The sequence below is a fragment of the Pararge aegeria genome, chromosome 24, assembly GCF_905163445.1.
Source record: "Pararge aegeria chromosome 24, ilParAegt1.1, whole genome shotgun sequence".
NCBI classification, from domain to species: Eukaryota; Metazoa; Arthropoda; class Insecta; order Lepidoptera; family Nymphalidae; genus Pararge; species Pararge aegeria.
The window spans coordinates 8,698,228-8,712,388 of NC_053203.1; the positions used below are offsets into that span (position 1 = coordinate 8,698,228).

The 14,161-nt window shown below is 35.3% G+C and overlaps 1 protein-coding gene across 1 annotated transcript in view; it reads left to right on the forward strand.

Moving 5' to 3' along the window:
* The first annotated feature begins 1,038 nt into the window (after window positions 1-1,038).
* LOC120634465 (titin-like) overlaps window positions 1,039-14,161 on the forward strand; it is a 35,858-nt gene continuing 22,735 nt past the window's right edge. Inside the window, exons 1-7 of the mRNA XM_039905068.1 lie at window positions 1,039-1,316; window positions 1,532-1,667; window positions 2,188-2,310; window positions 2,891-3,055; window positions 8,552-9,752; window positions 11,830-11,967; window positions 12,863-13,060. Coding sequence (XP_039761002.1) covers window positions 1,239-1,316; window positions 1,532-1,667; window positions 2,188-2,310; window positions 2,891-3,055; window positions 8,552-9,752; window positions 11,830-11,967; window positions 12,863-13,060 — 2,039 coding nt within the window. The 5' untranslated portion in view covers window positions 1,039-1,238. The remainder of the gene's footprint in view (window positions 1,317-1,531; window positions 1,668-2,187; window positions 2,311-2,890; window positions 3,056-8,551; window positions 9,753-11,829; window positions 11,968-12,862; window positions 13,061-14,161) is intronic.

Sequence of the window (14,161 nt, forward strand, 5' to 3'; positions counted from 1 at the left end):
AATACTTTAATACATTATATACTTAAATACATGATATACTTAAGTACATTATTTACTTAAGTACATTATATACTTACTTAAGTACATTATTTACTTAAGTACATTATATACTTAAATACATTATATACTTTAATACATTATTTACTTAAGTACATAATTTACTTAAATACATTATATACTTACTCACATTATATACTTAAGTACATTATTTACTTAAAAACATTATTTACTTTAACGTCTACTACTTTATATCTAGTACACGCACACATTTTTTTTTATTCTCCCCCATTTTAGGTAATGGACAATAAAATGAAGATAATTTTCGAAATCTTGTTTGTTTCTGTTATCTTCAACTTCCTAAGGAAGGCTTCCCGAGAAGGCCTAAGGACAATGAATATTCGTAGAACCAGGGTTAGAGTAAAACGAACTTTTCCTATAACATATTAATTTTTAAAGCATTATCATTACTGTACTGAGCAAAATAAAAATTAGTGTCAGATCCTATTAAGTATTTTACATGTCACTAAAATTCAAACTTTTACAATGGTTTTTAGTTTTTACATTACTTGAGATATCACTTTGTTGCACCTTTTTTTTAGTATTACGAATCGACATTAGAACCTTGTGAAACCTACATATTTACGAAAAGCACATTGTAGTAACAAGTGTCTCTTTCTGGTAGCCCATCAAGCCCATAAGAGAAAAGAGTACAAAAATATGCATTTATTCCATTTTAACCCTGATTCTATGAATATTGATTATTCCAAGCTAGGGCTCCACGAGTTGCGACATAGTGAGGAGAACGCCTAGCCTCGGAGACATCAACGCTACTTGATTCGGTCTATTTATATATTCATGATATAAAAGAGATTTATCATCGAGGATTCTATAGTACCTTATCCTTCATAAACTTATGTTACGTTACTCTATGGCTCAGTTCCACAGACTAGTGATTATTATTTATTTACTGGTCTGTGGTGATTATATTATACTCTTTGTAACCTAACAAATGTTAAATGTCAATTATGAATAAAACATTGGAATATTTTGCATTTTTCAATTAATTTATTCCTATTATAACTTCTTCATCCTGAAGCTGAACCAAGTCGAAAATCAAAGTATTGTATTTTATTATAAATTAATAAGAAAAGCGTAGTTATGATGTGCTCGTATTACGATAGTGTTGAGATATGGTAAAGGTTATATTTGAATAGATCGAAAGTTTTGCGCTTGCGAAAATGGATCCCTGTGAAGGTTCCAATAAATCTGATAAAATGGATGCGGAGTCCTCACCATCAAGCAAAGCTGATGCATTGGTAAGTTGTTAAAAATTGTCTGTTTAGTCTTTGATAACCGTTTTTATGCCTAAGTTAAAATCTGTATCAGATATTTAGATTCAGACATATACAATTTACTGAATTAAAGCCTCACTGCATGGCTGCTGATGATAAATGCATCTCATGTTTAAGTTTCTTAGTGTACAAATAAAATCAAGCTGAGTGCTTTATTTCTTATTTTTGTTTCTCAACAGTCTACAGGTAAAAACAAGAAGATAATAAAGTTGATGCCATCAATAGAAATTGCGAAGAAAAGAGTACGTGCATTTTCTATACAAAAGAAGACTCCCATCACTCCTATGGTAGTTTCAAAGACCATAACTAGCAGTAGTAAGTAACTTTTTTGTTAAGGATGACACAATTTAAGGTTCAGAATCTTAAATTTCTCTGTGAGTATTTATGCAGGGCAATCCTAATGTCTTGTTTAATATCCACTGATGTGTGACTTTTCAGTTGAATAACTTGCAAAACTCAAAGATAATTAAACTATACCTGGTATCAAGTTGAACGGTTATTACGGGATGAGTAAATGTTGCTTGCCATTAAAAACAGCAGCAGTTTCTTAGGCAAAAACCTTTGATGGACCATTGTAATGTTTTGTTTTTAAACGAGGATGTGTACTTTTTTCAAAGTATTTTCTATGATTTGAAGATAAAAAAAGATATTAAACATTTGGATGTTTATATCTTCCCTCACACATCAATGTGAAAATTTTGCGAATTTAGCAATTTTTAAATAAAATCAGGCTCCATACTAAAATCTGTATTGCCCTTTGGTTTTACACATACAGCAACAGTAAAAATTACTATTTAGTATCAATGGTATCCCAAATGTCAATTTACTTTCGCAGATACTACACCAGTGATAATAGGTAAACTGACAGGTGTAAAAGTTACACCAAAAGTTGAGCCTGATCCGGAACAGAAGAAACTGAAGCCTCCAAAACCTGGAGCTTCTAGACGCTCCTTTCAAGGTATGAGTATGTTTCTGTAATATTATACTGATAATTGTATTGGCGTACAATTTCTGCCTGACATCTAAGGTCAATGTCTATAGATCACTAAAATTCCTTTTTATGTTTTTATTCCACTACAACAACACTACAAGCTAGCCTTGATTGTAATTTCAATGATGATGCTAAGTGATGGTGCAGTCTAAGATGGTATGGGGCCAATCGGTTAGGGGTATGGCAGTTATATTAAACCCATACTTCTAATCGGTTTCTACGTTGTCACTAGTTACGGCTGAAGCCTCCCAGACGAAACCAGAGAAGGTTCTGAATTTAAAATTCCCAAATTGCTGCTGCCGGGGATCGAAACTGGTATCGCCCACTTAAAACCACAGCGCTCACCGCTGCGCCAGGTGGTGTCCAGGATGCAACACATCTCTGTAACTTTTTTCATTATGATCAATCAGTTGAGCCGAATATCTTTAGCATTTTTAATTTGAATATGGAATTATTCTCATTTCTTGACAAGACCTTTTCAGCTGTGGACGTCCATAGATAATGATTTTGACTCTGAAATTACTAACATAATTTATAATATCCCCAGATTCATACGTTGAATTACAAAAGCGCACCCTCTCAGAGATTGAAGACATGAAGAGAAAGATGGAATTAGTTGAGTTGGGCATACCTCTTGGTCTTATTTGCCCAACGTCCACCAGTGAAAAGGCCATGCCAACTAAGGCTATGCCACCTATAAAATCATTTTTGGGTAAGTGAAACAAATTTTACATCTATGACATTTTCTTTTAATTCTATCACTACTAATTAATCTAATATATTATATGTCACACATTAGTTATATATTGCAATCCACAATACTGTTATACCAATACAACATATACTAGTCTATAAACAATCAATAGGCATGATGACTAATTTTGAAGAACATGTTCGGAAATATCCACTATGTCAAAAAATATATTTTTGCAGAAATTAAATGTTTTGTTCATATAAATTTAAAATAATGTAAAGATGAAAGAGAAGATTTCCCGCTAAAACGCTCGCAATGGTGTCATGGCCGTATTCGTAGCGACATAGGCAAATTGATAACAAAAACTTAGCAACTGATAGTTTGTTATCGCGAAATGCTTGAAATTCGCAGAGATTTTCGAAATTCAAGTTGTACAAAATTATGTTTATATAGAAATGACGTCATAATTTCTAATTCGACGTTTCACCTGTCATGCAATGGAAATAAATATCAATGTTACTTCGAATATAGAAATAAATACGTTTTTCATAATACATCATTATCATCATCATGTCTTTAGATAAATACAATGTCTTAAGGATTCTTTGTAACTGTCATCATGTCCATTGCTGCTTTTGTGCCTCGCAAAGTCTCGAAGATTGCTCGACTGAATTTATCGTTCGTTTGATCTATCTATCTATCTTGTAATGAGGCCCGCTTCAGCGGATGCACTTCGACCCTCCAGGATCTTTTGTGCTCTGTTTGACAAAATAGGAAAGCCCCAAAGGGAAAGCAGTAAAATTAAAAAAAAAAAACGAAATTGGTAACTCAAGCCAGGAGAATGCCGCTTTTTTAAGTTGTAGGAAGGTCATCTAGTTGCATATGGTATAAATACTTTTTAGAATCAGTATTTGGTATAGCAGTACAGTAATTAAACATACTATATGGAGAATGTAACTTATTGCGAATTCTCAATATTGAAAGAAATTCATGAGACCCGTTTGTAAACTGTGAATAGTAAAAGAGCGGAATTAAATGGTATAATTCATATTGTAATCCATTTTGATCCCTAATTTTTCCCTGGCGTAGAATTGGTAATATTTTCGGAGATATTTCTTGTGTTTCGTTTTCAAGTTAAATTGAATGATTTAGCAAATTTCAATTATTGTAATCCCTTTTTTTTCCTAATTTTAAGCTTCAAATTGGATTTTTGTTAAAGATATTTCTTTCCTTCTGTTTCATTTGACGAAAAGCTGGGGTTAGTTTGTTGAACAATAAATATCGTTAACTAAGAGAATGATCGAAGGAATGAATTGGTTACTTTGAATAAATGAGCTAATGAATTTACTTTTATTGCACACAACAAAAAAGAAAGTATAACAAAACAACGTATACAATTTGGCGGCCTTATCGCTTCATAGCGATTTCTTCCAGGCAACCAATGGCGAAGAAAACAAATGTAGAAAATAGTTTGGTGGTGCACATATACATGTACTCATAAAATAAATATATCATTACTCATATAAATATATATAATATATATAAAACAATATTTGTAACTAATGACAAATAAATAAATAAGTAACTACCAATACAAATATAATATATAAAAATTATATTACTTGCGTTTTCACCTTTTTCGTAAAAATTCAATTTTGTGAGAAAGTTAATTTATTTTTAATTAATAAGCGAGCTCAATAAGTTTTATTATTTTTTTGTTTTTAAGCCACTGCACCTGTCACAATTAGGTGTTCAATGAATGGACAGTTTGCCCATAATCATCCATTACCAATGTTATTATTAAAGATCCCCGAACAACCTTACACAAACGCTACTGGTTTGTAACAATAATCTTTAAAAATAGAATGTTCCGGGAGCATGTTTATATTACCAATGTGTGGAGTTCTTTTGCTTACAAAACGAATAATAAAATAGTCTTTAGTTGTTGTCTGTGCATACACACGACAACTAATGTGAATTTATTATGCCGTTGCGAGATTTTTATTGTTGCCCAACTGTTAGGCTCCCCGCACACAAGTCTATATTATTGACAATATTCTGCATTATGAAGAGTTGAAGTATTGATAACAAATATTGTCATTAATTTTGCATGTGTGCGGGCAGCCTTATGATAATTATTATTTTTTAATTTGCATTTTAAATTTTTATTATTTCGCCTAAGGATTTGAATATTTTATTAAAGCCTTCTAATAATAAAAGCATAACATAATTCAGTGCACCTACTGTCCACCATTTTTATTTAGTTCTTAAATAGCGATACGCATAAAACCTGTACTAATCAATTGCTTTCGTCGATACAAACTGGTAATACAAATGTATAAAAGACCAAAATTTTCTAATGTTAGGTTACTTACAAGAGGTACAACCCGATTCAAACTTTGATTTAGTAATATTTGGTATCGGACAGTACAGTTGACTACCTGCGCGAAGATACCGTTGCAGATAACATCCGCTACGACATAAAGTTTGAATCGGACGCTATCAATATTTAACTTTAGCTTTCAATTTATACTAACAATTGGGTTCCGTACCTCCCGTTTTCCCAAAGGGTAAAATAAGACCCTATTAGTAAGACTCTGTTTCCCTTCCGTCTTTCTGTCGTTCTGTCTGTCACTAGGCTATATCTCAAGAACCGTGATAGTTAGACAGATGATGTATTTTTAAGAAATACTAAAAAACAGAATGAATTAAATATTTAATTGGATAACAGGCATGATTTTTTGTCTTTTTTATAGATGATGGTACGGAATCCATGCTCTCTCACTTAATCGATTAATAATGTCCTCTATTTTGAAAAAAGAACTAATAAAATGGCGGACAAATTAAAATATTCAAAGCCATTCTATTTATTGTTTTTCCATACTAATTATGCTATTTATGTTTTGATGCATTAAAACCGAATTCTGCTTGTCACCGCATAATGCATGTAGGGTGCAAGTTTCGAGTATGTAGCACTCTAACAAAGCCAGTGCAGCGTCTCAAGCAAAGACGCAGTTATAGTAAGTTAAGTGGATGCGTATCTATTCATCATCATCTTTTATATAGCCCTCATTATACCTCTGGCGTGCACAGGGTCAGCATCTATATCAAATTCAAATTCAAATTCAAAATTTCTTTATTCATGTAGGCCTATCACAGGCACTTATGAAGCGTTCATACATTTTTGTTCACATAATTGTAACGGGACGGTGATAACTTCGTTCGCCAACTGAAATCTAAAGCTACGAGGGTTCCAAACGCGCCCTGGTCTAAGAAGAGCCCACAACAAACTTAGCCGGGTAATCAAAGCCGGGTATCATCGTCATCATCATCCACCCATTACCGGCCCGCTACAGGGCGCGGGTCTCTGGTGGACATTGGCCTAAACCCTGCATTCTGAGAGGTGACCCGTGCCTTTTAGTGCGACAGGATGATGATGCGATGCTGATAGATTCTATCGTAAACGTAGTATTACGCCGGACTAGTAATGCAGTGCACAGGAATCTGTTAAAAATTATAAATTCCGGATTTGTCTCACCCGTGCCGGGGAGATCCCCAGAGTCGGGACCTCCCACTTATAAGAACAGGGCCTCCCTGTTCTTATGAGTGGAAGGTCCCGACTCAGGGGATCCTCATATTGCTTTACTGTAGAAAAAACGTTGCGTTCCACATAAGATTTCTACTACGCGCTATGCAAAATCTTGTATGCAGTTTCATACAATACTACTGGTACTGATAGACACACATGCAGCACGCGCCACCCGTGCACACACGCACTTGGTGTGTGAGGTCCTATAGCAGGCAGGTAATATATAATGGTAAAGTCCTCCAATATGACTTAGGAATAGGTGCAATCCACTATTGCTGAAATTGCATCCATACCGGGTAAATTTAATTTTTGTGTCCATCACTTTTAGTCTCGATACAAAAAATTATGAAAACCGAGGAATAATCAGCATGCGCCCGTTTGTAATAAAGAAATGAAGTAATAAAAATTATTGACAATAATACTGACTTTGTGCGGTTAGCCTAAGTTCCTTACAGTTTACAAGTTGTCTTGACATATAGCCAATAACTAGACTAGACAATAAAGTTGACATTCGAATATTCGTAAAAGTAAAGAATATAAATTTATTTACAATTTAATTAATATTGTTTTTTTAATAATTCGTATTGGAAAATAATTTACCATTTCATATCATCTGTGGTTGAATGACTGCCGCCGGACCTCGTCGAAAACTTGTGCCCGCCACTGGTACACCTAGTAAGAGTTTTTTTAGTTTTCGAAAACGTAATAAGATTATACAAGGCCGTTTGGAAAAAGAACATTCAAAAAGACCACTAATACTATATTAAGTTTCAAGTAACATTTATTTAAGTTTTCATATAGCAGGTTGCTAAGGAAAGGAAATTATTTAAGTGTATGTGTACGTGTGCACGTGTTATTGTTTTAAATACCATTCACTAACAAGACTTCTTGCTTTCATATATATGCTACGTCTAAAATTTGATCTGAGATATAATGTATAATAAATTTGAATTAACTGATAGATCTAAAGTTAATTTCACAAAGTTCTGTGATATGCACTTTAGCCATAACATATTTACAACAGTTCCGCAATTTTTGATATACCAAAATGTTACAATTACCTAATTTGATGTCGACATTTTTACTAAAATCAATAAGTTTTCGCGATTTGCAAACTCTTACTAGGGTTGCGGACTATTTGGCATTAGCTAAAAAAACATTCTACATACATAGTTTTACCGTCCGCCCATCTAATGTGTGCAGAAAGTTTAACCAACCCGTCGCCAGTGTCATTTATTCCGATGTAATTTAGTGCTTTCATAGTTGCTTTTAGAAGTAATAATTCATCAACGTGGCAGGTGGAGCTGCAGTTAAACATGCATCTATATTTGTAACATTACGTTATTGTCTGTGATAGCAAATTGAGTGTCTCAAAAAGTTCCTCGCAAACATAAAGCGTAGTTTTTCCGGTCACTGACGAATGCATTACTTCATCATTACAACCGACAGATGTCCACTGCTGGAAATAGGTATTTTGTAATGCCTTCCACATTCAGTTCTATGCCGCATGTATCGAGCGTCTCCCTACGACCACTTGATGTCTTCCGTCCACTCAATTGGGGGTCCCAAGGTGCTGGAGTCGAGGCTCCGCAGCGGAAAGCGAAATGTTGGCACACGATGCACAGTGACTGACAAAACTACTTTAATCCGTATTTTGCGAGTAACTTATGTTAATCTATGTTCTAGCTAATAAGAATAAAATGATTGAGCTGCCCATTTTTTAATTTCATGTTTCAATATCATGCCATTTCAGATTTGTGTCCGTTCGCTAATTAAAATGATTAGACATTCATTTATAGAGTAGTTTGACTTGACGCTGTAGGCAGTGTTGTTTAAGTATTTTATGAGTATCTACAAAATAGACTGGCTATGCGATATAAAGCAATAATGTCTAAACCGGTATTATAATTCAGGCTGTTTTACAGATCAATCAAAAGTTGATGAACTAATTCGCGAAGCAAAAAAGGCTAAACAAGAAGGAAGAGAATATAAATTTGACTATCACAAGTTGTTGCCTGATTACGATAATCCATTTCAAAAGAGGAAGGAAGAACCGCAGTTATCGCTACCGAATACCTATGAAAAAGAACGCAAATCGGACCGACGCAGAAGCGAAATCGACAGAGAACGTGATAGGGAAAAGGAAAGACGACGGTATGACATCAAAAGAAATGACTACAAGAAAGATTCAAAATACAAAGAGAGAGACAAAGAAAGAAGACATGAAGAGGCAGTACGAGATACTTCCGATGAAAAAGAGACTGACGTAAACCTTAATGATTACTTAGTCTGCGACAGTTGGTCTTTGGAAAATGATGATAAGAACAGTACTACAAGTCCTAAGGTTACAGAAAAACCGATGAATCCCTTACCAACAATACCTATACCACCTGTCATAGAACAAAAAATTCCTTTGCCACCTGATCCTCTAGCAATTTCCACAAAGAATGAAAGTTTAAAAGCTAGCGCAATAGATAGTGAAAAGACCGTACCAATTAAAATAGACAAGTTACAGCCAGTGATAGATTCATTCAAATACGAAATAGATCCGAACGATGATGAAGTTTTAGACATATTTGACGAAGATTCCGAATTAGATAGATACGCGCAGCAAACCAAGGCCAAACATCGAGCTTATTACGACTCACCTGATAAAAGTATGGATTATGACCAAGATAACACAAAAGATACATCTATGGATGGATTGAATGATGACACATTTTTGGAATCTGTGATAAATGAAATAAAACAAGAGACTTTAAGCGATGATGGCATACATGATAAAGGACTGGTCGAATACGAAATGTCTCCAAACAAAGAAGAAAGCCCCGTTGTTAAAAAGCGTAGTTCCGTGACGCCGGAAATCGACGATAAAATTATTAATCAAAGTAAAAGAAGAAGCTATTCTGAAGGTTACAGGTCATCTGATAGTTACAAAAGCGTGGATACGATAGAGAGTGGGTATAAATCGATGGATAGCTTTAGACTGTCTCTAGAAAAGGAGCTAGATGGAGCTTTGGAGGCGAATATGTCCAAATCAACAGTAGATTCCTTGGAGACGTGGAGTTTCGTGCTGAAAATCTGCCAGCCGCTGTTGTTTAGGCACGATAAAAATAAATGCTACAAGTAAGTATTGGTGACATTGGAGTGTAAAAAGGTGTGCGTTTAGAAAAAAAGTTTGCGTTTTCTTTAACTACTGAATGTAATTTGATGTTTGCTTATTATATTTATTTAGCAAACTAGCTGATGCCCGCGACTTCGTCCCCGTTTGTTTTTGTTTTAAAGCTTAAGTTTTATATTGTTGTAAAAAAAATCGGGAGTAGTTTGTAAATAAAACTTTACCAATAAATTTTTTTAGGTGTCCTTAATTTTTTTAATCTCACGAGGATATAAAAGATTTTTTTAAATAAACGTAGCCTTAGTTTTATTACATCAGCGACCTGCCAATAAAAGTCCCGTCAAAATCGGTACAGCCATTTCAGAGATTAGCCGGATCAAACAGACAGACAGACAAATATTGTAACAAAAAAAAAAAATTTGGTGTATGCACCGTATATATCTTCATATACATGTAATAAAAAAGCGGTTATTTTAATATTATAAATATACACTCCAATTTAATTATATGTATAGATAACAGAATTCCGTAGTACTAAAAAAAAGATTCCCTACCCTTTGGTGATGACCATTGGTAAACGCTTCATGCCTAGGAATCTCCTTACACCTTATTAGGCCAGCAGTCACCTAAAACAAATCTTTATCTTCCAATCACAGTTTTGGATACATGTGGTCCACGGGGGCCCAAAGTCCATCGGTTCTCCGATCTATGTGTTCTTAACCTACTCCGCGAACAGCAGGAGAATCTGTGTGGTGTAATTTATAATTTCTTCAACCCGTATACTCCACACCAAACAGATCCTCGGCAATGTACCCTCTACGCACGTTTTAAGTAATATATAATAATATATTCAAAGGCACTAATGAGGTGGGAGGCGCTTAGATAGGGGGGAGGGGGGGTTACGAAAGGTATAAAAGGCGACACATTTGGCTAAATTTTCACTGTAAAGTCAACATCTTAGTATGCTTCGGTTTCGGAGCGAAATGTACACGTATTGGGTACATTGCCGAGGATCTGTTTGGTGTAGAGTATAAGGATTGAAGAAATTATGAATTACACCATACAGATTCTCCTACTGTTCGCGGAGTATAAAAAATTAAGCTAAATTTTCATAATATACTTGAAGTTAGCTTAATTTTAAGTGTTGTAAAATTAAATTATCTAAACCTAGTAACCTAATTATATGTTTACGAAAGCGACTGGTGCGATTACCATAACTGTAAAATGTTTGTGATGAAAATTAATGTTTTTCAGTGTCTGGATGCTTATTCGTATTTATGTATATTACTCATAAAAATATTCATCGGTCGGTACTAACCCATAACACAAGCTACGCTTACTTGCGTGGCGCAGATTGCGATGTGTGTATTGTTGTGGTATATTTATTAATATAATTTATTGATTTTTAGTCTATTCTTGGAGGAGACCTGTGCCCCGTAGTGGGCCGGGAATATGTTAATGATGATATAAGTATTAAGAGACTACTAAGAGTTTGTTTTTTTCCTTTTTTTTTGTTGTGTTTGTAAGCGAACCGCTCTGGACGTTGAAAGCCTCCAGCAACCTCATACAAGTTTCTCAACCTTCTCGACCTTTGTCACCCCCCTGGTGCAACTGTGAGCGCTGTGAATTTAAGCATGAGGTCCCGGGTTCGATTCCCGGCAGGGGAAAATTGGGAATTTATAATTTCTGAATATTCTCTGGTCAGGTCTGGTGAGAGGCTTTAGCCGTTGCTAGTTACCACCCTACCGACAAAGACGTGCCGCTCAGCGATTTAGTGTTCCGGTGCGATGACGCGTAGAATTCAAAAATTCTAAATTCAAAAAAATTCAATTCAAAATTCATTTATTTCAAGTAGGCCTAATACAAGCACTTTTGAAACGTCAAGTCTGTCCGTGTGTAGTGACTCTACCACCGGTTCGGAAGGCAGAAAAACCGAGTAGGGGTATTACTACCATACTCCCTGACAGGTTAGCCCGCTACCATCTTAGACTGCATCATCACTTACCACCAGGAAAGATTGCAGTCGGGGGCTAACTTGTAGTGGAATAAAAAAAAAACTAATGAGGAGCTTTTGACATTCCCTAGGGAAACGCGTACGAACCCCAAACTGTGGTTTGTGGAGAACCCCAAAGCGTGCGACTGTGTGAAGGACCGCGGCGTTGTCTATGAAGAACTGGAGATGTGCAAAATGGCGCTAGTCGACCGGGTGTACGGATGTGATCAGTGAGTTATTTCGCCTTGTTTATATCATTGCTAATATAATGACGACCTCGTTAGCGCAGCGGTGAGCGTTGCGGTTTTGAATATTAGTTCCAGGTTCGATCCATATCATCCATAGAATTTTATAATTTCTGCATTTCCGCTGGTCTGCTTCAGTCGTTGCTAGTTACCACCGTACCGTAAAATACGTGCCGCTAAGCGATATAGCGTTCCGTTACGACGTGACTCCGGTATTGTATGACTGATTGAACGATCTAAACAAGTATAGGTATGATTTATTTATTTCAAACTTAGGGCCAAAAATATTCACTAAAAAAATACTGTTTTACAGTTTAGAGTTAATCCTTCGTTTTAATTTAAGCGACCACAACACAAAGGCTAACTTTAAGGTTAAAGGATGACGGCCGATTGGCGCAGTTTGCAGCGACCCTGCTTTCTGAGCCCAAGGCCGTGGGTTCGATTCCCACAGCTGGAAAATGTTTGTGTGATGAACATGAATTTTTCTCAGTGTCTGGGTGTTAATATGTATGTTCTAAGTATTTATGTATATTATTCATAAAAATATTCATCAGTCATCTTAGTACCCATAACACAAGCTACGCTTACTTTGGGGCTAGATGGCGATGTTTATCGCAGTATATTTATATTTAGTATATTTATTTACTAGCTGACCCGTGCAATTTCGTAGCACCAAATCGGTTATTACCGGAAAACACAAATAATATGACATATTCTAAAAATTCATCCTAGCTAGATCGATTTATCTAAATTTCATGAAAATCGTTGGAGCCGATTCCGAAATTCCAATTATATATATATACAAGAATTGCTCGTTTAAAGATATAAGATTTATAAAGAAGTTTTTTAGTAAGGAGTTAATTATTATCGCTTATTCCAGAATCCCGGACGCCCCGTTCCCAATGACACGCAAGTGGTATCCTCGCAACAGTTTGTGCCCTACGGAGAATACTCCGGTGCCACTTTCTAACGAATGGGAGGCGGAAGACAGTCAGATGGCTGACAGGGGGAGTATGGGCTCAACTTGTACCACCCCGCAACGGAACGACGAAATGTCACTGGATAGAGAGTACCAGAGGTGAGTTCAGGGGGGAAGGGACAGGTTAAGGAATTAAATGAAAGAATGCGAGGCAAAACACCACAAATAGGCTAAAAAAAGGAATTTGGGCTCAACTTGTATTAGTCAGCAGCGGTGCAGCGAAATGACACTGTATATAAAATATAAATTATTTATTTTAAATTCGTGTTTAGTATGTAGATTAGTTAAACATAGTTGTAATTTTAATTTCAATCATAACTTCTTTTATAATAATAATTTAGTTTTCTTCCGTTTGTAACTGTTTCGGCTTTTGTTGTTGTTCTTTTTATTCGTTTTTATTGATTCTCTTTGAAAATTGTTAGTTCATAAGCGAAATTAGCATGTAGTGTTTACCTTTAAATGCTTTTGCATACTCTGTGTATAGTATAGTAATATTATTTTGAAATCGCTGGTAGAATAAATAAATAAATAAATAGAGTGACAGTGGCAGTAAAGGTAGTAAAATACCGCCTACCACTAACTATCGAATGCGACGCTAAACACAGACAGTTGCCTGAAAGAGGGGATATGAGCTCAACATGTACAACCCAGCAGCGGGACAGTTAAATGTCGGTGAATATATTATTATTTTTACTTCTATCATTTATTGATTTTCATTTTTTTTTTAAATTCTTAACTATGCTTATAAAAACAAAAAAACACTATTAAAAATTTAAAAGAAAAAAAAACCCACCCTCCGCTTGCGGGGCTTTTGAATGCCCAAGCAAACGGCGGTCAGGGCTCCAGAGTGAGGAACCTCCTCACAATACGCGCCGTTTCAAGGACTACTGCCTTCTGTATCCGACCCTTCATCCAACAACCAAGCGAAAGCTTCTTAAGATGTTGGTCGAAGCTATTCGCGAGAAGACCAATGACTGAAACGACGATCGGAACAATAACTGTCGACTCAACATTATTATTCTTATTATTAAACTCTTTATTTGTAACACGTTTATGTTCAACTCATTAACATAAACAAAATATAATAAAAACAGAAACATAAAGAAAGAAGTAGAAGCTTCGCTTAATAGCGCTCTCTGCCAGGCAACCTTTGAATTAGGAAAAAAAAAGAAAAATAGACAGCTGGTGGTACATTTTTTA